This window comes from Salvelinus fontinalis, chromosome 21, assembly GCF_029448725.1.
Source record: "Salvelinus fontinalis isolate EN_2023a chromosome 21, ASM2944872v1, whole genome shotgun sequence".
In the NCBI taxonomy this organism is placed as follows: Eukaryota; Metazoa; Chordata; class Actinopteri; order Salmoniformes; family Salmonidae; genus Salvelinus; species Salvelinus fontinalis.
In genome coordinates, this window is record NC_074685.1 from 32,544,701 (window position 1) to 32,569,718 (window position 25,018).

At 46.5% G+C, this 25,018-nt stretch overlaps 1 protein-coding gene across 2 annotated transcripts in view; it reads left to right on the top strand.

The window, feature by feature from the left end:
* amacr (alpha-methylacyl-CoA racemase) overlaps positions 1-24,952 on the top strand; it is a 61,004-nt gene extending 36,052 nt beyond the window's left edge. For both annotated transcript variants that reach the window (XM_055874839.1, XM_055874840.1), the window contains exons 5-6: positions 22,189-22,375; positions 23,664-24,952. In XM_055874839.1, coding sequence (XP_055730814.1) covers positions 22,189-22,375; positions 23,664-24,073 — 597 coding nt within the window. In that variant the 3' untranslated portion in view covers positions 24,074-24,952. The remainder of the gene's footprint in view (positions 1-22,188; positions 22,376-23,663) is intronic.
* The last annotated feature ends 66 nt before the right edge of the window (positions 24,953-25,018 follow it).

The following is a 25,018-nucleotide window of genomic DNA, read 5'->3' on the forward strand; positions in this document are numbered from 1 at the left end:
ATAAGATATGTGGAATTGTTGCTATAAGATATGTGGAATTGAAATCCATGCTCTTCTGATCACACTCAAAGAAAAATACTGGGAAAAGGCTGAAGATGCACACAAACTTTTATTTGATAAAGGACTGCTTAGAATACTTTTGGATGGCTTCTTGAACATTTAGCACTCTGTTCCTGACATCATCTGGCATAGGGATGGTTACTGATCCTGTGAGAAATGTATTTAATTGATGGTCCAACCTTTGAAATGCATGTGTTTTGTGCATGGCTCTGGTTTTGAGACCCACAAAGAAGCTGTTTCAAAGGAGAATTTCTCAAAAGCTCCCTGATTCGCCACTCCAACAAAACAGTTCAGTGTCAGTGCATGCCGGGTTTTCACTTTGATATGTCCCCTGCTTTTTTCATAATCCAGTAGTGTGGACAAACTTTTCGAGAAATGGGACCCCTAACCCGCAGGCTAACAAAGACCTGGAAATAGCTTTACACTGTCGATGTCCCTTCAGTGAGTTGATTTACATCTATTAACAAAAACATACGAAACACATTGTGGTTTTTGCTTAGCAGCATCCCCTGTGTATAAGAAAGAAGACTGTCACTGGTGGGCTATTCCCAAGTTGACCTAAATACAGAATATGTTGAGGTACAAAATGTTAAGGCACTGACTGAATTTTTTATTTTTTATTTATTGTTGTTTTGAACCCTAGAGACTAGTATGTAGTAAGCTGACTGTCAAGGTTATTCCCAAAATGATGTAATACACACTATGGTGCGGTTCAAACGTAGATAGAATGAGAAATTAGTTGTATTCTTATTTTTGAGCACTAGAGACTAATATGAGGCCTTTCCAAGTAGGCATGATGATGTATTTAATAGCCCGATGCTAATCATTCATTAATAATAAGGAATGCATAAAGCCAACAGCTGGGATGTGAATGCCGACTGCTAGGGATGTGCGTGGTTATTTTAATATTCAAACGGACGTTAGTATTCAAATACTTGTGTGAGTATCAATATTTGCTAGGAAAAAAATTATAGGCCTATTTTAACATTAAGACTTCTTCTAAATTAAAACGTTCATGTTACATACAAGGATACATCATGACTTTTTAAATTATTGAATAAAACAAACTTTTCAATGTAGTTTTTATGATATGCGCACCATAAAAAGACTGGTAGCCCCAACCAGTAGCCTTCACGTGTGTAGCTTGTTGTTTATGTTGGCCCATCAAAGTGGCAAAGAGGCTCAATGTGTAGCAAGTGGAGTTAGAGTTCACTAACGCAATGCAAGATGGAATAAAGTTACGTGACATGAGAGAACATTGGAAGTTTGAAATTCAGAACGCTGCAGCCCGCCTGGTTAAGTTGCAGGGGTTTCATGGCGCAAGCTGAGTAGCCCAGCCAACAGCGAGTTGCAGTAGTCCTGACTGGAGAGGACAAGTCCCTGGATTAGGATCTGCGCCGCTTCATGTGTGAGGCAGGGTCGTACTCTATGGATGTTGTAGAGCATGAAACTGCAGGAGCGGGTCACTGCTTTGATGGTTGCAGAGAACGACAGGGTGTTGTGCAGGGTCACGCTAAGGTTCTTTACCCAATGGGAGGGCGACACTGGAGTTGTCAACCGTGATGGAGAGGTCTTTGAGCAGGCAGGCCTTCCCCGGAAGGAAGAGCAGTTCTGTGTTTTTGAGCTTGAGGTGGTGGGCTGACATCCAGGTTGAGATTTCTGCCAGACACGCAGAGATGCGTGTCGCCACCTGGGTGTCAGAAGGAGAAAAGTTGAGTGTCATCCGCATAGCAACTATAGGAGAGACCATGTGAGGATATGACGGAGCCAAGTGACTTGGTGTATAGAGAGAAGAGGAGCGGGCCTAGAACTGAGCCATGCGGGACATCAGTAGTGAGAGTACGTGGTGCAGACACAGATCTTCTCCACGTCACCTGGTAGGAGCGGCCTGTCAGGTAGGATGCAATCCAAGAGTGTGCATAGCCTGAGACGCCCAGCCCTGAGAGAGAGGATCTGATGGTTCACAGTGTCGAAGGCAGCAGATAGATCTAGGAGGATGAGAACAGGTTAGCTAGTCTTTGCTGTAGCCGAGTTGCCTTGGTCCCTCCATCTGCTTGCTCCCATCTCTCACACACTGCCCTCTCCGCAGCTGCAGTAGAGTGCCAGCGTCTCTCTACCGACTGCTAATTATGTTTTTAAAGACTAATACTTAAAGGAGAAGTTCACCCAAAATCCAGAAACTCCCAAATAGTTCCATACATTGAAACTAATTCAGTGGAGTTTTCCCTTTTCCCCTCTCTCTCTCTGTAGTGCTGTACTGAAACAGCTGCAAGAACGGGTCATGTGACTCGTGGCGTTGCTGTATGCAGGACTCGCTCAGCTCCATTGCCAGTGAATTCATGATTCAGAAATCCACAAAGTGTGGGCAAAATCATTGTTTTATTGAAAGCATACGGCCAAATTACCAATTTTTGTTAAAAGTACTATCCGTTTTGAGTCAGGACATGTGTACTTTTCCACCTTAAACGTTTGTGATTCTTTTATATCATTATTTTATGTAGCCGACTGCCACGGCAGTGGAGATGGGTAACGACTGCACATGGACGCTCTCGAGGGAATCCCTGCGACGTAGAAACAGCACGTTATGCCCTTATCCACAGGTGTACGTTTTTTTTCGACGGAGAGGTGATAACGGCGTTACACATTATTTATGCAAAGTTAACAACAACCTACAAATATGTCTGGCGACGAAATACTCGCGAGTGATCAAGAAAACTACTGGAGGGACGCCGATGATGTCGTCAAATCGTATTTATTTGAGCCTGAGTATTCGGACCAAGAATTGAGGCGAATTGAGCTTCAGATGGCCGCCGCAGCAGCTCGACCACAGCCCCAACACATTCCCGAGGAATGTTTGTGCTTCAGAGAGATTGAATATGTGACTACAATAGTTATAGAAATGGAGGAACATAATGATGATGATGACGATGAAGAGCAGTTAGTTTGCTTTTGCAAAGAAAGGGATTTTGCAGCCCACATAAATGTCCTTGGGGGGGAAAAGTCCGTAGGTCAAAAACTGTTTGGAGACCCAACCCTGTTCCACCTGGGCCAAATGGACAATGATCCAATGAGTAAATAGCTAAACTTTACTTTATTGAATGATCACTTATCATAAACCTCTATGAGCGGGACCATTAGTGGGTTTATGTTTGCACATTAGTCCAAAACACTATATAGCCTATGTTTATTTATCACAATGTTTTTTGTATATTCTATTCTGCAATGTAAGGTGACGCAATGTCTATTGTCTCTCAAACCCCCCCCCCCCCCCCCCCCCCCCTCCCCATAGGGCACATATGCTAACCTGAATAGCAGGGGTTCTCAAAGTGGGGTCCGCTGTACTGCAGGGGGTCCACGGACAGATCTCAAAATCTAGTTAAAAAATAATTATAATTGGGGTGAATACAACGACAGATTAGACACATTTTGGCCAAGGGATCCATGGAGCAAGTTGAGGGTATAATACAGTACAATGTACTTCTAAAATGTATGTTCTTAACCCTGGGCAACATGGGCATGGGAGGCTCACATGGATATGGTATCCACAGTACCTCACCGATTTATACATTTTCCAACTCAAAACTTATTTTATTCCCCAAAATTGCATTTATTTTAACATAAATGCACTGTAATTTAAGTTTTAAAACTTCAAAGGTTTATCTCTGTCCTAATGGCAAAATAGTGTAGAATTGCAGGATATTAGCTTTATAGCTGCAACATTTTCTTTACGATGCCAAGAGATGGGCCTTTTAAAATGTTCCTTCCCAGGGCCCAAGACTTGGTTCGTCAAGCCATTCATTGCCAAAGTCATAGTATAACTCTTATTTTTATCTTTTTGTATCCTTTGGTTTTCTGTCCCCATCATTTCAGATTTCATATCTCGCTCATATACATCGTCGCTGAAGTGCTTGCTATACACACGCTGCGATGCAAGGATGGCTGCAGAAGTATTTCCGTCATATTTACTACATCAAATTGTTATCAAACAATCTTCTGCATCTCTCCGTATCTTTCATCTGAAAACGGTCAAATTTGGTGCCGCCTTCCCTATTTCGTGTATAAAGTGCAGCCAGGGCCCGACCACCAGCTTGCTGTTGCTGCCATCTCCTTTTCCTTTTTTCGTAGCTAACTTTACCTGCGATATGCCATACGCAACGCCCCCTTGCGGTTGAAGGCTCCATTGCGAGACGGACACAGCATATTTAGAATTTTTCAAAACCCTGCGTCTTCCATCCATCTAACACCAACAAAAGGCACTAAAATGGCTGTACTATGTAGCCAAAATACTGTGAGTGAAATGCAGGTCAATAACACTATTGTGGCTTAGTGGCCCAAGCACTTCATCCTCAATATGGACATGGCTGAAAGCCTTTTCTGACCCATACGCAACCTGGAGTGCAGCCGGCACAGTGCACTAAAGGACCTTTCACCCGAGCAGCTGCTCACAGGAATTGTGAGGGAACCTGAATGATTTCCTTTAGAGAAGGAAACACATCATCATCCAGGAGGTTGTGCACAGCAAGCATATCTTTGGGAGAGGACGTCCAGCCTCTCTTTTCCGGGCAAGAAACCTTCTGGCCACCAACATCTCTTCTGTTTTAACAATCAATACTGTAGTGCTTGGCAAACTCAGTTAAGCATGATGTATCTAGGAAGTTTTTTGAGTTGGGGCTGCATGCCTGTATGCCTTTTGAGCAGACCTGCATCTACAGTCGGGAATCGCTGGACAAGCTCACAAACCAGCCTGTCCAAGCAGGGGAGCGACAACTCTGTTTTCATTGTTTGGGAACATGACAATTCTGTGCCTAAACCCAAGGTCTCCACCACAAAATCTCCCATTGTCCTTTGTTTGTGCTTTCTTGCTGCATCTGCCTCTGGAATATTGTGAATTTCACAGAGTGCTTTGGTTCTATCATAAAGTTCCGTGGCAAATGCATCTGTGCGTTTGCCTATCAGTGTGTCACATACAGCTTGTTTGGCGAACAAGCTTCTGCCCGATCTACAGTCTCTTTCTGGAGGAACTTGTGTCGTCCCTCAGTTACAGAAAGAAGGAACTGAAACATCAGTAGCAAATGCATGGTGGAGAACTTATGAAGCTTTGTTCTTAGACCAACAGCCATCAGGGATCCAATGGCTGATAGACAATCAAAAATAGCAGTTAAAGTGTCCAGGGCTGCATTTATGGACCGCAGCTGGCACGCCCAGCGAGTGTTTGAGAGTTGTACAAGTTCAGCTGATGCTATTCCAAGTTTGGGCTGAGCTTCTTTGAACTTGTGGTGGTTAACTAGGGATGTAGTGAAAAACGAATACACTTTCTCCAAGAAACTGAAAAACTCAGCAGCCTCCGGAATAGCCCAGCAAGTATGACACAACACCAAATTAAGCTCATGAGCAAAGCAATGTACATAATTTGCCTCCGGATGCAGCACTCTGAAATGTGCTTGTACACCTGCTTTGGATCCTCTCATGACATCTGCACCATCATAGGTCTATGCAACACACTTCAGGCCTGCTACCTCTCTCATTTGGAGCTGCATCAAATGACTTGATTTCTGCTAGTGCTAGTAAACGCTCCTTAACTGTCCCCTCTGTCACATACCTTACACACAGAGCCAACTGTTGAGACTGCCCATCCCTGGCCTCATCCACCAACATGGCATACATTCCAGACTTTAACATCTCAAAGACTAAGGTGTCTGACTTGATCGAATGCTGTGCTCAAGAGATTACATTCTGAGATTCTGGAGAGAGAGACGTCACATTTGATGGATAATTGCACCTTTGTTAGTTACCTGGTAGCTTTGCCATGCCACAACACTGTCTCTGTGTATTTGTGCCATCTCATGTTTACCAAAGATAAACAAAGCTTTTTTCCATTTTTTGTAGCCATTACTGACAAAATAATCAAATTGAATGTTTTTGCCAGAAACTCTACATGGAAAGCAGAAAGCAGTGTTTTTGTGGACAGAGTACTCTACCCAATTGTATTTCTCAAACCAGCAGTGCTGAAATGCACTTTTCGGTGTACCAAAACTTCACCTTCACTTGTCTGTGCCCAGTGTCACCTAAAGCGCTCTCATTTCTGGAAGGAGTTGCTGCAGCGGCTTGATTATTTTCTTTCTCTGGATCTGTTTGTTCTCCCTCCCTGTCTGGATATGTTTGTCGTCCCTCTCTCTCTCTCTCTCTCTGGATCTGTTTGTTGTCCCTCTCTCTCTCTCTCTGGATCTGTTTGTTGTCCCTCACTCTCTCTGGATCTGTTTGTCCTCCCTCACTGTCTGGATCTGTTTGTTGTCCCTCACTGTCTGGATATGTTTGTCCTCCCTCACTGTCTGGATCTGTTTGTCCTCCCTCACTGTCTGGATCTGTTTGTTGTCCCTCACTGTCTGGATCTGTTTGTTGTCCCTCACTGTCTGGATATGTTTGTCCTCCCTCACTGTCTGGATCTGTTTGTTGTCCCTCACTGTCGGCATCTGTGTGTTGTCCCTCACTGTCGGCATCTGTTTGTTGTCCCTCACTGTCTGGATCTGTTTGTTGTCCCTCACTGTCTGGATCTGTTTGTTGTCCCTCACTGTCTGGATATGTTTGTCCTCCCTCACTGTCTGGATCTGTTTGTTGTCCCTCACTGTCTGGATCTGTTTGTTGTCCATCACTGTCTGGATATGTTTGTCCTCCCTCACTGTCTGGATCTGTTTGTTCTCCCTCACTGTCTGCATCTGTTTGTTGTCCCTCACTGTCTGGATCTGTTTGTTGTCCCTCACTGTCTGGATCTGTTTGTCGTCCCTCACTGTCTGGATCTGTTTGTCGTCCCTCTCTCTCTGGATCTGTTTGTTGTCCCTCTCTCTCTCTCTCTGGATCTGTTTGTTGTCCCTCTCTCTCTCTCTCTGGATCTGTTTGTTGTCCCTCACTCTCTCTGGATCTGTTTGTTGTCCCTCACTCTCTCTGGATCTGTTTGTTGTCCCTCACTCTCTGGATCTGTTTGTTGTCACTCACTCTCTGGATCTGTTTGTTGTCACTCACTGTCTGGATCTGTTTGTTGTCCCTCACTCTCTGGATCTGTTTGTTGTCCCTCTCTCTGTCTGGATCTGTTTGTTGTCCCTCTCTCTGTCTGGATCTGTTTGTTGTCCCTCTCTCTCTCTGGATCTGTTTGTTGTCTCCCTCTCTCTCTGGATCTGTTTGTTGTCTCCCTCTCTCTCTGGATCTGTTTGTTGTCCCTCTCTCTCTCTGGATCTGTTTGTTGTCCCTCTCTCTCTCTGGATCTGTTTGTTGTCCCTCTCTCTCTCTGGATCTGTTTGTTGTCCCTCTCTCTCTCTGGATCTGTTTGTTGTCCCTCTCTCTCTTTGGATCTGTTTGTTGTCCCTCTCTCTGTCTGGGTCTGTTTGTTGTCCCTCTCTCTGTCTGGATCTGTTTGTTGTCCCTCTCTCTGTCTGGATCTGTTTGTTGTCCCTCTCTCTGTCTGGATCTGTTTGTTGTCCCTCTCTCTGTCTGGATCTGTTTGTTGTCCCTCTCTCTGTCTGGATCTGTTTGTTGTCCCTCTCTCTGTCTGGATCTGTTTGTTGTCCCTCTCTCTGTCTGGATCTGTTTGTTGTCCCTCTCTCTGTCTGGATCTGTTTGTTGTCCCTCTCTCTGTCTGGATCTGTTTGTTGTCCCTCTCTCTCTGGATCTGTTTGTTGTCCCTCTCTCTCTGGATCTGTTTGTTGTCCCTCTCTCTGTCTGGATCTGTTTGTTGTCCCTCTCTCTCTCTGGATCTGTTTGTTGTCCCTCACTGTCTGGATTTGTTTGTTGTCCCTCTCTCTTTGGATCTGTTTGTTGTCCCTCTCTCTGTCTGGATCTGTTTGTTGTCCCTCTCTCTGTCTGGATCTGTTTGTTGTCCCTCTCTCTGTCTGGATCTGTTTGTTGTCCCTCTCTCTGTCTGGATCTGTTTGTTGTCCCTCTCTCTGTCTGGATCTGTTTGTTGTCCCTCTCTCTGTCTGCATCTGTTTGTTGTCCCTCTCTCTGTCTGGATCTGTTTGTTGTCCCTCTCTCTGTCTGGATCTGTTTGTTGTCCCTCTCTCTGTCTGGATCTGTTTGTTGTCCCTCTCTCTGTCTGGATCTGTTTGTTGTCCCTCTCTCTGTCTGGATCTGTTTGTTGTCTCTCTCTCTGTCTGGATCTGTTTGTTGTCCCTCTCTCTGTCTGGATCTGTTTGTTGTCTCTCTCTCTGTCTGGATCTGTTTGTTGTCCCTCTCTCTGTCTGGATCTGTTTGTTGTCTCTCTCTCTGTCTGGATCTGTTTGTTCTCCCTCTCTCTGTCTGGATCTGTTTGTTGTCCCTCTCTCTCTCTCTGGATCTGTTTGTTGTCCCTCTCTCTCTGGATCTGTTTGTTGTCCCTCTCTCTGTCTGGATCTGTTTGTTGTCCCTCTCTCTGTCTGGATCTGTTTGTTGTCCCTCACTGTCTGGATTTGTTTGTTGTCCCTCTCTCTTTGGATCTGTTTGTTGTCCCTCTCTCTGTCTGGATCTGTTTGTTGTCCCTGTCTCTGTCTGGATCTGTTTGTTGTCCCTCTCTCTGTCTGGATCTGTTTGTTGTCCCTCTCTCTGTCTGGATCTGTTTGTTGTCCCTCTCTCTGTCTGGATCTGTTTGTTGTCCCTCTCTCTCTGGATCTGTTTGTTGTCCCTCTCTCTGTCTGGATCTGTTTGTTGTCCCTCTCTCTGTCTGGATCTGTTTGTTGTCCCTCTCTCTGTCTGGATCTGTTTGTTGTCCCTCTCTCTGTCTGGATCTGTTTGTTCTCCCTCACTGTCTGGATCTGTTTGTTCTCCCTCACTGTCGGCATCTGTTCGTTGTCCCTCACTGTCGGCATCTGTTTGTTGTCCCTCACTGTCTGGATCTGTTTGTTGTCCCTCACTGTGTGGATCTGTTTGTTGTCCCTCACTGTCTGGATATGTTTGTCCTCCCTCACTGTCTGGATCTGTTTGTTGTCCCTCACTGTCTGGATCTGTTTGTTGTCCCTCACTGTCTGGATATGTTTGTCCTCCCTCACTGTCTGGATCTGTTTGTTCTCCCTCACTGTCTGCATCTGTTTGTTGTCCCTCACTGTCTGGATCTGTTTGTTGTCCCTCACTGTCTGGATCTGTTTGTCGTCCCTCACTGTCTGGATCTGTTTGTCGTCCCTCTCTCTCTGGATCTGTTTGTTGTCCCTCTCTCTCTCTCTCTGGATCTGTTTGTTGTCCCTCTCTCTCTCTCTCTGGATCTGTTTGTTGTCCCTCACTCTCTCTGGATCTGTTTGTTGTCCCTCACTGTCTGGATCTGTTTGTTGTCCCTCACTCTCTGGATCTGTTTGTTGTCCCTCACTCTCTGGATCTGTTTGTTGTCAGTCACTCTCTGGATCTGTTTGTTGTCACTCAATGTCTGGATCTGTTTGTTGTCCCTCACTCTCTGGATCTGTTTGTTGTCCCTCTCTCTCTGGATCTGTTTGTTGTCCCTCTCTCTCTGGATCTGTTTGTTGTCCCTCACTGTCTGAATCTGTTTGTAGTCCCTCACTGTCTGAATCTGTTTGTAGTCCCTCACTGTCTGAATCTGTTTGTTGTCCCTCACTGTCTGAATCTGTTTATTGTCCCTCACTGTCTGGATCTGTTTGTTGTCACTCACTCTCTGGATCTGTTTGTTGTCACTCACTCTCTGGATCTGTTTATTGTCCCTCACTGTCTGGATCTGTTTGTTGTCCCTCACTGTCTGGATCTGTTTGTTGTCCCTCACTCTCTGGATCTGTTTGTTGTCCCTCTCTCTCTGGATCTGTTTGTTGTCCCTCTCTCTCTGGATCTGTTTGTTGTCCCTCACTGTCTGAATCTGTTTGTAGTCCCTCACTGTCTGAATCTGTTTGTTGTCCCTCACTGTCTGAATCTGTTTGTTGTCACTCACTCTCTGGATCTGTTTGTTGTCCCTCACTGTCTGGATCTGTTTGTTGTCCCTCTCTCTCTGGATCTGTTTGTTGTCTCCCTCTCTCTGGATCTGTTTGTCGTCCCTCACTGTCTGGATCTGTTTGTTGTCCCTCACTGTCTGGATCTGTTTGTTGTCCCTCACTGTCTGGATCTGTTTGTTGTCCCTCTCTCTCTGGATCTGTTTGTTGTCCCTCACTGTCTGGATCTGTTTGTTGTCCCTCACTGTCTCGATCTGTTTGTTGTCCCTCTCTCTGTCTGGATCTGTTTGTTGTCCCTCACTGTCTGGATCTGTTTGTTGTCCCTCACTGTCTGGATCTGTTTGTTGTCCCTCTCTGTCTGGATCTGTTTGTTGTCCCTCTCTCTTTGGATCTGTTTGTTGTCCCTCTCTCTGTCTGGATCTGTTTGTTGTCCCTCTCTCTGTCTGGATCTGTTTGTTGTCCCTATCACTGTCTGGATCTGTTTGTTGTCCCTCTCTCTGTCTGGATCTGTTTGTTGTCCCTCTCTCTGTCTGGATCTGTTTGTTGTCCCTCTCTCTCTCTGGATCTGTTTGTTGTCTCCCTCTCTCTCTGGATCTGTTTGTTGTCCCTCTCTCTCTCTGGATCTGTTTGTTGTCCCTCTCTCTCTCTGGATCTGTTTGTTGTCCCTCTCTCTCTCTGGATCTGTTTGTTGTCCCTCTCTCTCTCTGGATCTATTTGTTGTCCCTCTCTCTCTCTGGATCTGTTTGTTGTCCCTCTCTCTCTTTGGATCTGTTTGTTGTCCCTCTCTCTGTCTGGATCTGTTTGTTGTCCCTCTCTCTGTCTGGATCTGTTTGTTGTCCCTCTCTCTGTCTGGATCTGTTTGTTGTCCCTCTCTCTGTCTGGATCTGTTTGTTGTCCCTCTCTCTGTCTGGATCTGTTTGTTGTCCCTCTCTCTGTCTGGATCTGTTTGTTGTCCCTCTCTCTGTCTGGATCTGTTTGTTGTCCCTCTCTCTGTCTGGATCTGTTTGTTGTCCCTCTCTCTCTGGATCTGTTTGTTGTCCGTCTCTCTGTCTGGATCTGTTTGTTGTCCCTCTCTCTCTCTGGATCTGTTTGTTGTCCCTCACTGTCTGGATTTGTTTGTTGTCCCTCTCTCTTTGGATCTGTTTGTTGTCCCTCTCTCTGTCTGGATCTGTTTGTTGTCCTTCTCTCTGTCTGGATCTGTTTGTTGTCCCTCTCTCTGTCTGGATCTGTTTGTTGTCCCTCTCTCTGTCTGGATCTGTTTGTTGTCCCTCTCTCTGTCTGGATCTGTTTGTTGTCCCTCTCTCTGTCTGGATCTGTTTGTTGTCCCTCTCTCTGTCTGGATCTGTTTGTTGTCCCTCTCTCTGTCTGGATCTGTTTGTTGTCCCTCTCTCTGTCTGGATCTGTTTGTTGTCTCTCTCTGTCTGGATCTGTTTGTTGTCCCTCTCTCTGTCTGGATCTGTTTGTTGTCTCTCTCTCTGTCTGGATCTGTTTGTTGTCCCTCTCTCTGTCTGGATCTGTTTGTTGTCTCTCTCTCTGTCTGGATCTGTTTGTTCTCCCTCTCTCTGTCTGGATCTGTTTGTTGTCCCTCTCTCTCTCTGGATCTGTTTGTTGTCCCTCTCTCTCTCTGGATCTGTTTGTTGTCCCTATCTCTCTGGATCTGTTTGTTGTCCCTCTCTCTGTCTGGATCTGTTTGTTGTCCCTCTCTCTGTCTGGATCTGTTTGTTGTCCCTCACTGTCTGGATTTGTTTGTTGTCCCTCTCTCTTTGGATCTTGTTTGTTGTCCCTCTCTCTGTCTGGATCTGTTTGTTGTCCCTCTCTCTGTCTGGATCTGTTTGTTGTCCCTCTCTCTGTCTGGATCTGTTTGTTGTCCCTCTCTCTGTCTGGATCTGTTTGTTGTCCCTCTCTCTGTCTGGATCTGTTTGTTGTCCCTCTGGATCTGTTTGTTGTCCCTCTCTCTGTCTGGATCTGTTTGTTGTCCCTCTCTCTCTGGATCTGTTTGTTGTCCCTCTCTCTGTCTGGATCTGTTTGTTGTCCCTCTCTCTGTCTGGATCTGTTTGTTGTCCCTCTCTCTGTCTGGATCTGTTTGTTGTCCCTCTCTCTGTCTGGATCTGTTTGTTGTCCCTCTCTCTGTCTGGATCTGTTTGTTGTCCCTCTCTCTGTCTGGATCTGTTTGTTGTCCCTCTCTCTGTCTGGATCTGTTTGTTGTCCCTCTCTCTGTCTGGATCTGTTTGTTGTCCCTCTCTCTGTCTGGATCTGTTTGTTGTCCCTCTCTCTGTCTGGATCTGTTTGTTCTCCCTCTCTCTGTCTGGATCTGTTTGTTGTCTCTCTCTCTGTCTGGATCTGTTTGTTGTCCCTCTCTCTGTCTGGATCTGTTTGTTGTCCCTCTCTCTGTCTGGATCTGTTTGTTGTCCCTCTCTCTGTCTGGATCTGTTTGTTGTCCCTCTCTCTGTCTGGATCTGTTTGTTGTCCCTCTCTCTGTCTGGATCTGTTTGTTGTCCCTCTCTCTGTCTGGATCTGTTTGTTCTCCCTCTCTCTGTCTGGATCTGTTTGTTGTCTCTCTCTCTGTCTGGATCTGTTCGTTGTCCCTCACTGTCTGGATCTGTTTGTTGTCCCTCTCTCTGTCTGGATCTGTTTGTTGTCCCTCTCTCTGTCTGGATCTGTTTGTTGTCCCTCTCTCTGTCATGGATATGTTTGTTGTCCCTCTCTCTGTCTGGATCTGTTTGTTCTCCCTCACTGTCTGGATCTGTTTGTTCTCCCTCACTGTCGGCATCTGTTCGTTGTCCCTCACTGTCGGCATCTGTTCGTTGTCCCTCACTGTCTGGATCTGTTTGTTGTCCCTCACTGTCTGGATATGTTTGTCCTCCCTCACTGTCTGGATCTGTTTGTTGTCCCTCACTGTCTGGATCTGTTTGTTGTCCCTCACTGTCTGGATATGTTTGTCCTCCCTCACTGTCTGGATCTGTTTGTTCTCCCTCACTGTCTGCATCTGTTTGTTGTCCCTCACTGTCTGGATCTGTTTGTTGTCCCTCACTGTCTGGATTTGTTTGTTGTCCCTCACTGTCTGGATCTGTTTGTTGTCCCTCACTGTCTGGATCTGTTTGTCGTCCCTCACTGTCTGGATCTGTTTGTCGTCCCTCACTGTCTGGATCTGTTTGTTGTCCCTCTCTCTCTCTCTCTGGATCTGTTTGTTGTCCCTCACTCTCTCTGGATCTGTTTGTTGTCCCTCACTCTCTGGATCTGTTTGTTGTCCCTCACTCTCTGGATCTGTTTGTTGTCACTCACTCTCTGGATCTGTTTGTTGTCACTCACTGTCTGGATCTGTTTGTTGTCCCTCACTCTCTGGATCTGTTTGTTGTCTCTCTCTCTCTGGATCTGTTTGTTGTCCCTCTCTCTCTCTGGATCTGTTTGTTGTCCCTCAATGTCTGAATCTGTTTGTAGTCCCTCACTGTCTGAATCTGTTTGTTGTCCCTCACTGTCTGAATCTGTTTATTGTCCCTCACTGTCTGGATCTGTTTGTTGTCACTCACTCTCTGGATCTGTTTGTTGTCCCTCACTGTCTGGATCTGTTTGTTGTCCCTCTCTCTCTGGATCTGTTTGTTGTCTCCCTCTCTCTGGATCTGTTTGTCGTCCCTCACTGTCTGGATCTGTTTGTTGTCCCTCACTGTCTGGATCTGTTTGTTGTCCCTCACTGTCTAGATCTGTTTGTTGTCCCTCTCTCTCTGGATCTGTTTGTTGTCCCTCACTGTCTGGATCTGTTTGTTGTCCCTCACTGTCTCGATCTGTTTGTTGTCCCTCTCTCTGTCTGGATCTGTTTGTTGTCCCTCACTGTCTGGATCTGTTTGTTGTCCCTCACTGTCTGGATCTGTTTGTTGTCCCTCTCTGTCTGGATCTGTTTGTTGTCCCTCTCTCTTTGGATCTGTTTGTTGTCCCTCTCTCTGTCTGGATCTGTTTGTTGTCCCTCTCTCTGTCTGGATCTGTTTGTTGTCCCTATCACTGTCTGGATCTGTTTGTTGTCCCTCTCTCTGTCTGGATCTGTTTGTTGTCCCTCTCTCTGTCTGGATCTGTTTGTTGTCCCTCTCTCTCTCTGGATCTGTTTGTTGTCTCCCTCTCTCTCTGGATCTGTTTGTTGTCCCTCTCTCTGTCTGGATCTGTTTGTTGTCCCTCTCTCTGTCTGGATCTGTTTGTTGTCCCTCTCTCTGTCTGGATCTGTTTGTTGTCTCTCTCTCTGTCTGGATCTGTTTGTTGTCACTCTCTCTGTCTGGATCTGTTTGTTGTCTCTCTCTCTGTCTGGATCTGTTTGTTGTCCCTCTCTCTGTCTGGATCTGTTTGTTGTCTCTCTCTCTGTCTGGATCTGTTTGTTCTCCCTCTCTCTGTCTGGATCTGTTTGTTGTCCCTCTCTCTGTCTGGATCTGTTTGTTGTCCCTCTCTCTCTCTGGATCTGTTTGTTGTCCCTCTCTCTCTCTGGATCTGTTTGTTGTCCCTCTCTCTGTCTGGATCTGTTTGTTGTCCCTCTCTCTCTCTGGATCTGTTTGTTGTCCCTCACTGTCTGGATTTGTTTGTTGTCCCTCTCTCTTTGGATCTGTTTGTTGTCCCTCTCTCTGTCTGGATCTGTTTGTTGTCCCTCTCTCTGTCTGGATCTGTTTGTTGTCCCTCTCTCTGTCTGGATCTGTTTGTTGTCCCTCTCTCTGTCTGGATCTGTTTGTTGTCCCTCTCTCTCTGGATCTGTTTGTTGTCCCTCTCTCTGTCTGGATCTGTTTGTTGTCCCTCTCTCTGTCTGGATCTGTTTGTTGTCCCTCTCTCTGTCTGGATATGTTTGTTGTCCCTCTCTCTGTCTGGATCTGTTTGTTGTCCCTCTCTCTGTCTGGATCTGTTTGTTGTCCCTCTCTCTGTCTGGATCTGTTTGTTGTCCCTCTCTCTGTCTGGATCTGTTTGTTGTCCCTCTCTCTGTCTGGATCTGTTTGTTGTCCCTCTCTCTGTCTGGATCTGTTTGTTCTCCCTCTCTCTGTCTGGATCTGTTTGTTGTCCCTCTCTCTGTCTGGATCTGTTTGTTGTCCCTCTCTCTGTCTGGATCTGTTTGTTGTCCCTCTCTCTGTCTGGATCTGTTTGTTGTCCCTCTCTCTGTCTGGATCTGTTTGTTGTCCCTCTCTCTGTCTGGATCTGTTTGTTCTCCCTCTCTCTGTCTGGATCTGTTTGTTCTCCCTCTCTCTGTCTGGATCTGTTTGTTCTCCCTCTCTCTGTCTGGATCTGTTTGTTCTCCCTCTCTCTGTCTGGATCTGTTTGTTGTCCCTCTCTCTGTCTGGATCTGTTTGTTGTCCCTCTCTCTGTCTGGATCTGTTTGTTGTCCCTCTCTCTGTCTGGATCTGTTTGTTGTCCCTCTCTCTGTCTGGATCTGTTTGTTCTCCCTCTCTCTGTCTGGATCTGTTTGTTCTCCCTCTCTCTGTCTGGATCTGTTTGTTCTCCCTCTCTCTGTCTGGATCTGTTTGTTCTCCCTCTCTCTGTCTGGATCTGTTTGTTCTCCCTCTCTCTGTCTGGATCTGTTTGTTCTCCCTCTCTCTGTCTGGATCTGTTTGTTGTCCCTCTCTCTGTCTGGATCTGTTTGTTGTCTCTCTCTCTGTCTGGATCTGTTTGTTGTCCCTCTCTCTGTCTGGATCTGTTTGTTGTCCCTCTCTCTGTCTGGATCTGTTTGTTGTCCCTCTCTCCCTCTGGATCTGTTTGTTGTCCCTCTCTCTCTGGGCATGCTTGCTCTCTCTCACTTAATACAGCTCGAATGTTGATCTCTGCCTTGCACAGAAGCCTCTCTTTCTGCATGACCCTTTAAGATGTCATGAACATCATTTATTTATGCCTAACAAAAGTAAGACATGCTGTACAAATTTAACTGAAAGCTTAAACATCTACTTGCTTTTTTATCACTAACCTTCATCAGACATGCTCCCTCAGCCCTGTCAGCCTCCAGCTTCGTTCCCTCATTCTTGTCAGCTGTGTTTTGACATGTATTGTTATTAAACTCATTTACAATAACTCAAGGCGTAATAGGTTATTAATCAGTTTAAGTTTTCATTTGTTTGTTTGAACTGGGAAAATCTTCAGTTCTCACCGGATTGGCCTTCGACAGAGCTGCTGGCACTGCCTCGCTTGAAGAATTTCTGTATATCCATCTAACGTTAGTCGTTAGCTAGCCTACAGTTGAGAAATTGAGGATAATACAATGACATTGTGATCAACACTATGTCACCTTTTCTACACATGACCAACTGATAATTGTTTTGCAGTGGCCTACTGAATGAAAGCAGTTGAGTATATGAAAAGATATGTGCATGATGTTACGTCATCTGTCTCATTTATAGCCTGGCACAGATAGCAAAACTACATTAAATACAACGTTAACTAGATATCATCGCCACATAACTTATGTCGAATTTAAAAGACACCGTTAACGTTACCGTTAGCTAGCTTGCAACGTCTGTAACACTGTAACTTGCAGCCTCACATAAAAATGTAATGGTTAAACAAGCTTTGATTATGAACGAAGTCTATTGTAGTGAATACTCTCTCTGTTCTAACTAACCACAAGTTCACATCATAGCCTATCTGCATGAATCCTGTCAGAGCCTTTTCCTGTCAGTTTACTGTTAGCTACTGCTGTGGCTTGAGACTGTTATCTAACGTTAAGCAAAATGTTAGCTACAAGTAGACCTAACTGTCACTAGTGATGCAGCAACCCCCCCAAGGTCCTAGTGCCTAGACGTTTAAGATGCGATGGAATGGTTGACGGAAGAAAGAAAAAAGAAATCAAAGAGAAAATATATTGATTGATTTATTCAGAGGGGGGCTAATGAATATTTTAGGGGGCCTAAAATAGGCTTCTACATAGCAGGGTGTCACGCCCTGGCCTTAGTATTCTTTGTTTTCTTTATTATTTTAGTTAGGTCAGGGTGTGACATGGGGAATGTTTGTGTTTTGTTGGTTTTGGGTTGCCTGGTATGGCTCTTAATTAGAGGCAGGTGTTTGGCGTTCCTCTAATTAAGAGTCATATTTAGGTAGGCGTTGTCACAGTGTTCGTTGTGGGTGAGTGTCTTCCGTGTTTGTGTTATGTTTGCACCATACGGAACTGTATACGGTTTGTTCGGTTTATGTAGTCTGTTTCCTATTCGTGCGTTCTTCGTGTCTATGTAAGTTCTCATGTTTAGGTCAGTCTACGTCGTTTGTTATTTTGTATCATTTCAAGTGTAGTTCGTGTTCGTTTTTCGTCTTGTTTAATAAATATGTGTTCAAACTTCGCTGCGCCTTGGTTCAATCCCTGCTCCTCCTCTTCGGATGAAGAGGAGGAGGACAGCCGTTACAGAATCACCCACCATACCAGAGCCAAGCAGCGGAGTCAACGGAGTAAGGGACAGGAAAACAAGGATTTCTGGACTTGGGAGCAGATATTGAATGGAGAAGGTCCCTGGGCTAAGGCAGGAGAGAATCGCCGCTCTCAGGAAGAGAGGGAGGCAGCTAAAGCCCAGGAGCGGTGGTTTGAGGAGGCAGCAAGGAGACGTGGCTGGAAGCCCGAAAAGCCATGGGAACAACTGGAGGCACTGAGGAGAGCAGAGGCTACCGGAGAGAGGAACCGGAGCTATGAGGGAACGCGTCTGGCACGGAAGCCCAAAAAGCCCGTAAGTAATTCCCAAAAATTTCTTGGGGGGGGGCTAGGAGGTAGTGGGCCAAGGGCAGGTAGGAGACCTGCGCCCACTTCCCAGGCTTACCGTGGAGAGCGGGAGTACGGGCAGGCGCCGTGTTACGCAGTAGAGCGCACGGTGTCTCCTGTACGAGTGCATAGCCCAGTGCGGGTTATTCCACCTCCCCACACTGGTAGGGCTAGATTGGGTATTGAGCCAGGTGTCATGAGGCCGGCTCAACGCGTCTGGTCTCCAGTGCGTCTCCTCGGGCCGGCATACATGGCACCTGCCTTACGCATGGTTTCCCCGGTTCGCCTACATAGCCCGGTGCGGGTTATTCCACCTCCCCGCACTGGTCGGGCAACCGGGAGTATTCAACCAGGTAAGGTTGGGCAGGCTCAATGCTCAAGAGTGCCAGTACGCCTCCACGGTCCGGTATTTCCGGCGCCACCTCCCCGCCCCAGCCTAGTACCTACAGTGCCTACACTACGCACTAGGCTATCAGTGCGTCTCCTGAGCCCAGTTCCTCCTCCACGCACTCTCTCTGTAGTGCGTGTATCCAGTTCGGTGCCTCCAGTTCCTGCACCACGCACTAAGCCTCCTGTGCGTCTCCAGAGCCCTGAACACACTGTATCTTCTCCCCCTACTAATCCTGATGTGCTTGTCCTCAGCCCGGTGTCACCAGTGCCGGTACCTCGCATCAGGGATAGAGTAGGCTTTGAGAGTACAGTGTGCCCTGTCCCTGCTCCCCGCACTAGTAGGAAGGTGCTTATCCTTAGCCCGGTGCCTCCAGTTCCGGCACCACGCACCAGGTCTACAGTGCGCCGTATCCGGCCAGAGCCATCCGTCTCCCCAGCGCCATCTGAGCCATCCGTCTCCCCAGCGCCATCTGAGCCATCCGTCTCCCCAGCGCCGTCTGAGCCATCCGTCTGCCATGAGCCTGCAAAGCCGCCCGTCTGCCATGAGCCTGCAAAGGCGCCCGTCTGCCATGAGCCTGCAAAGCCGCCCGTCTGCCATGAGCCTACAGAGCCGCCCGCCAGACAGGAGCCGCTAGAGCCGCCCGCCAGACAGGAGCCGCTAGAGCCGCCCGCCAGACAGGAGCCGCTAGAGCCGCCCGCCAGACAGGAGCCGCTAGAGCCGCCCGCCAGACAGGAGCCGCTAGAGCCGCCCGCCAGACAGGATCTGCCAGAGCCGCCAACCAGACAGGATCTGCCAGAGCCGCCAACCAGACAGGATCTGCCAGAGCCGCCAACCAGACAGGATCTGCCAGAGCCGCCAACCAGACAGGATCTGCCAGAGCCGCCAGCGAGCCATGAGCAGCCAGAGCCGCCAGCCAGACAGGATCTGCCAGAGCCGCCAACCAGACAGGATCTGCCAGAGCCGCCAACCAGACAGGATCTGCCAGAGCCGCCAGCGAGCCATGAGCAGCCAGAGCCGCCAGCGAGCCATGAGCAGCCAGAGCCGTCAGCCCGCCATGAGCGTCGAGAGCCGTCAGCCCGCCATGAGCGTCGAGAGCCGTCAGCCCGCCATGAGCGTCGAGAGCCGTCAGCCCGCCATGAGCGTCGAGAGCCGTCAGCCCGCCATGAGCGTCGAGAGCCGTCAGCCCGCCATGAGCGTCGAGAGCCGTCAGCCCGCCATGAGCGTCGAGAGCCGTCAGCCCGCCATGAGCGTCGAGAGCCGTCAGCCCGCCATGAGCGTCGAGAGCCGTCAGCCCGCCATGAGCGTCGAGAGCCGTCAGCCCGCCATGAGCGTCGAGAGCCGTCAGCCCGCCATGAGCGTCGAGAGCCGTCAGCCCGCCATGAGCGTCGAGAGCCGTCAGCCCGCCATGAGCGTCGAGAGCCGTCAGCCCGCCATGAGCGTCCAGATTCGTCAGTCAGCCATGAGCTGCCCTTCAGCCTTAAACGGCTAGATACCCAGAACTGCCCATCAGTCCAGAGCTGTCTCTCTGTCCGGAGCTGCCTCTCAGTCCGGAGTTGCCCCTCTATTATTATCTCCCTCTCTATCTTGATCTACCTCTATATTCTTATCTATCCCTCTGTCTTGATCTATCTCTCTGTCCCGGTACTGCCCCTTGTACCGGTGCTGCCCCTTGTCCCGGTGCTGCCCCTTGTCCCGGTGCTGCCCCTTATCCCGGTGCTGCCCCTTATCCTGGTGCTGTCCCTTACACTGGTACTGCCCCTTAGTTCGGAGCTGCCCTTGACCCTGGTACTGCCCCTTAGTCCGGAGCTGCCCCTTAGTCCGGAACTGCCCCTTAATGCAGTGGGGTTAATAAGGAGGGGGGTCATTTGGAGGAAGCTAAGGAGGCGGTTAGGGACTGTGGTGACGTGGGGACCACGACTAGAGCCGGAGCCGCCACCGTGGATGGAAGCCCACCCAGACCCTCCCCTAGACTGTGTAATGGTGCGCCCGGAGTTCGCACCTTAAGGGGGGGGTTATGTCACGCCCTGGCCTTAGTATTCTTTGTTTTCTTTATTATTTTAGTTAGGTCAGGGTGTGACATGGGGAATGTTTGTGTTTTGTTGGTTTTGGGTGATTCTATGGTAAAGGGGTTGTTGGGTGTAGTATATGGGTTTGTGTTGAGTACATGTGTCTAGCGTTGTCTATGTATGTTTAGTTGTCTAGGAGAGTCTATGGTTACCTGAATGAGTTCCCAATTAGAGACAGCTGATTTCGGTTGTCTCTGATTGGGAGCCTTATTTAGGGTAGCCATAGGCTTTCATTTGTTGTGAGTAGTTGTCTATGTGATACGTTTGTAGCCAGTGTGTGCACATCGTTGTTTTAGCTTCACGATCGTTTTCTTGTTTTGTTTAGTGTTTAAGTGTTTTTGTTTCGTGTGCCTTCTTCGTCAATAAAAAGGAGATGGCTTATTTTCCTAAAGCTGCGTTTTGGTCCGTCAATCCACCACACGATCGTGACACAGGGACTTCCCCACGAGGGTGAACATGCACAGTTGTTACCCATCTCCGCTTCTGTGGCAGTCGGCTACATAAAATAATGATATATAAAATAAACACAGATGTTTTTGGTGGGAAAGTACACTTTTCCTGTCTCAACTGGTAGTACTTTTGAGTTTGACAATGAATTTGTCCACACTTTTCAAATAATGAATTCCCAGGCAACAGAGCAGAGTGAGGCCTGCATCCATTTTTGCTGCTGTTTCAGTACAGCACTACAGGGAGGGAGAGGTCAAACTCCACTGAACAAAATATAAATGCAACATGCAACAAACAAAAGATTTTACTGAGGTACAGTTAATGTATGGAAATCAGTCAATTGAAATTAATTCATTAGGCCCTAATCTATGGATTTCACATGACTGGCAATGCAGATATGTATCTGTTGGTAAAAAAGGTAGGGGCATGGATCAGAAAACCAGTCAGTATCTGGTGTGACCACCATTTGCATCATGCAGCGCACCACATCTCCTTCGCATAGAGTTGATCAGGCTGTTTATTGTGGCCTGTGGAATGTTGTCCCACTCCTCTTCAATGGCTGTGCAAAGTTTCTGGATATTGGCGGATACTGGAAAACGCTGTTGTATATGTCAATCCAGAGCACCCAAACATGCTCAATGGGTGACACGTCTGGTAAGTATGCAGTCCATGGAAGAACTGGGACATTTTCAGCTTCCAGGAATTGTGTACAAACATGAGGTGATGGCGGTGGATGAATGTCATGACAATGGGCCTCAGGATCTCGTCACGGTATCTCTGTGCATTCAAATTGCCTTCGTTAAAGTGCAATTGTGTTCATTGTCCATAACCCCAACACCACCATGGAACACTCTGTTCACAACGTTGACATCAGCAAACCGCTCGCCCACACGACACTAGACACACTGTCTGCCATCTCCCCGGTACATTGGGTGAAAAAGCAGGATTTGTAAGTGCTTGGTTACACGTGGTTTGCGGTTGTGAGGCCGGTTAGACATACTGCCAAATTCTCTAAAACGACGTAGGAGGTGACTAATGGTATAGCAATTAACATTACATTTTCTGTCAACGGTTCTGCAGTCAGCACGCCATTTGCACACTCCCTCAAATCTAGAGACGTCTTTGGCATTGTGTTGTGTGGCAGAACTGCACATTTTAGAGTGGCCTTCAATTGTCCCCAGCACAAGTTGCACCTGTGTAATGATCATGCTGTTTAATCAGCTTCTTGATATTCCACACCTGTCAGGTGGATGGATTATCTTGGCAAAGAAGAAATGCTCACTTACAGATGTTAACAAATTTGTGCTAAGAATTTGAGAGAAATATTTTTGGTGCGTATGGAAAATGTCTGGGATCTTTTATTTCAGGTCATGAAACATGGGGCCAACACTTTACATGTTGCGTTTTTATATTTTTGTACAGTGTAGAAAAAATGTGTGGAATCACTTGAGCGTTTTTAGGTTTTGGGTAAACGTCTCCTTTAATCCATTGATTGGCAGGTCTAAAGATTTTCCCTGAAGCTTTGATTAAAACATTTTTAGGGAAATGTAGGCCATGGATGATGTTGGAATCAGTGCAACTTTGTTTGCAGTTTGTATGCCAATCGTCAAACAGTATATTCATCCTACACTTCCCTCTTATTTCCAGGTAGAAGGAGCTGCCTATGTTGGCTCGTTTGTGTGGAAATCTCGTAGTATTGGCATGTGGAACAACTCGCGTGGGGAGAACATGCTGGACAGTGGAGCTCCATTCTATGACACATACCAGACCTCTGATGGGAAATACATGGCTGTCGGGGCTATTGAGACACAGTTCTATAACCAACTCATCCATGGTCAGTTTTGCTAAACTTTACTTTCACTGATTGTCTTATTTAATTTCTCTCCTGCTTCTCTCTCTTGCTTGTCTTTCGCCTGCTCCTCCACCGCTTCTCCCAACTGTGTTCAGGCAGGCTAATCCGCTTCTCTCTGCAGATTATCCCTCCTTCCCTCCCCTGGCATACTGAGCACATCTAACAGTCTGTCATGTATAATGCATATTACACACACACACACACGCAAACACACATGAACACATCATGCACAGCAAGATAGTGCAAACAACACTCACATCATTCTTTTTTATGTAACCGTATTGCAGCTGTGAAAATCCATTTTAAAAACTGGACAGATACAGTGCCTTCAGAAAGTATTCACACCCTTTACTTGTTGGGTGTTGTTGTTACAGCCTTCATTTAAAATCAATTAAATAGAGTTTTTTTATTTTTTATTTTTTTATTTTTAAACACAAGGCCTAATCTACACTGGAGTTGCTCACCAAGAAGATGGTGGACGTTCCTGAGTGGCCAAGTTACAGTTTTGACTTAAATCTGCTTGAAAATCTATAGCAAGAACTGAAAATGCTTGTGTAGCAAGGATCAACAACCAGTTTGACAGAGCTTGAAGAATTTTCTTAAAGAATAATGGGCAAATGTTTCACAATCCAGGTGTGGAAAGCTCTTAGAGTAATCACTGTCAAAGGTGCTTCTACAAAGTATTGAATCGGGTGTGATGAGATGTCGAGAAACATGTTGTCATTACGGGGTATTGTGTGTAGATAGGTGAGGGAAAAAACATATTTAAATTCAGGCTGTAACACAAGAAAATGTGGAATAAGTCAACGGGTATGAATACTTTCTGAAGACACTGTAAATACCCACAGGACACCTCTTGATTAACTAATTTGTGTTTGTTTAAAGATTTCTCTAAAATAATGAAATGCGTCATTCTCACACAGCTTGAATTGACATTCCATTATTTTTGAGCCAGATAAAAGGAATATCAATGATTTAATCTTTCTCTAATGTTAAACATTGATGGGTGCTTGTTCATTACATATGGAATAAGTTTGAATAGAGATTACTTCTCTTTCCTGTCGTCACTATCTGGGCAAGTGGCAAAGTCATAAACCTAACCTTAACCACACTGCTAAACTGTCTAACCCTAACCTTTAAAGAAATAAATAATGTTTTACGATGTAGCTAACTTTTTGACTTTGCCACATCTAGTGGGAACCTATTTCCTCTACTGCATCCATATCTATGTGTTACTCATATCTCATAATTTGCATATCACCTTTTCTAGGCCTGGGATTAGATGCTGCCAACCTTCCTCCCCAGATGAGCTTCTCTGATTGGCCAGTGGTGAGGCAGATCTTCACTAAGCAGTTTGCGACTAAGACACAGGAGGAGTGGGGTCGCGTGTTCGACGGAAAGGACGCCTGTGTGACTCCCGTTCTCTCTCTGGACGAAGTGATCTCCCACCCCCATAACCAGGAGAGGGCCTCCTTCCACAGGGACGCCCATGGGGAGGTGACTCCGAGCCCCGCACCTGTCCTGTCCCGTACTCCTGCTGACCCCTGCCTGGCCCAGGACCCCCTTATAGGGGAACACACACGCCTCGTTCTAGAGGAGTTTGGCTTCAAACTAGCAGAGGTAGACCAGTTGCTCTCAGCTGGTATTATTGAGTGTAACGTAGCCAAAGCACGGTTGTAGCCAGGCCTTTCTTCTTCTACTGCCTCCTGCCTCTCTCCTCTTCCCTCCATCCCTTTGTCCTTCTTTAAGAAAAACACCCCGGCTCTCCAATGTACACTTTAGTGTTTATAAGTTGGACAACCGTCTTTGATACATGGTGTGCCATGCATTGCTGATGGATGAGCTATTCAAGTACTTGGAGCCCTTGGATAAATCACACTGCAAATGCAATTAATTCATATAATTGTTATTATTATATATAACTTACAGGTGTTTGTAGTAATGGCTTCCCTCTGATATGCAATAATTGCTTCAATAGAACATCTTCCACCTACTGCAAGCCCTGTTGCCTTTGTAAGTGTTTGGACTGTAAGCACTTAATTGTAATTGATGTAATTATGTTAATAGCTAGGTAGCAATGACAATATGTCAGTCATTTCTAGAGTAAGGTAGAGCAGGAGGAGGCGGAGAGAATGATGACCCTTGACTGTAAGTACTCTTTCATATCAGTTATTACCTGTATCCAAGGTTCGTGATGATTTTACATGATCAACTAAAATGTTGTTGGTCACAGCAGGTGTAGACTTTACAATGAAATGCTCACTTACGATCCCATTCCCAACAATGCAAAGTTAAAAAGTAAGACAAATATTTTCTAACTAAAGAAATAGTAACACAATAAAAACAACGAGGCTATATTCAAGGAGTACCAGTACCGAATACATTAACATGTCATAATGTGCCTCTCTGAATAGTCTTTGTAATTCTATAAATATGGTGAGAAATTATTCTCAGCTATTGACGGAAGTGCCTGTATTTTATCTTGAATGTTTTCAAAGCTGAATGGGCACCCCATTAATAATATTTCTTGACAATTTGAATTAAAATGCTTCAATTAAAGTCATGTTTCTTTTTTATTTTATTTTGTAGTGCAGCTTTTAGATCAATTTAATGCATGATGTTCAG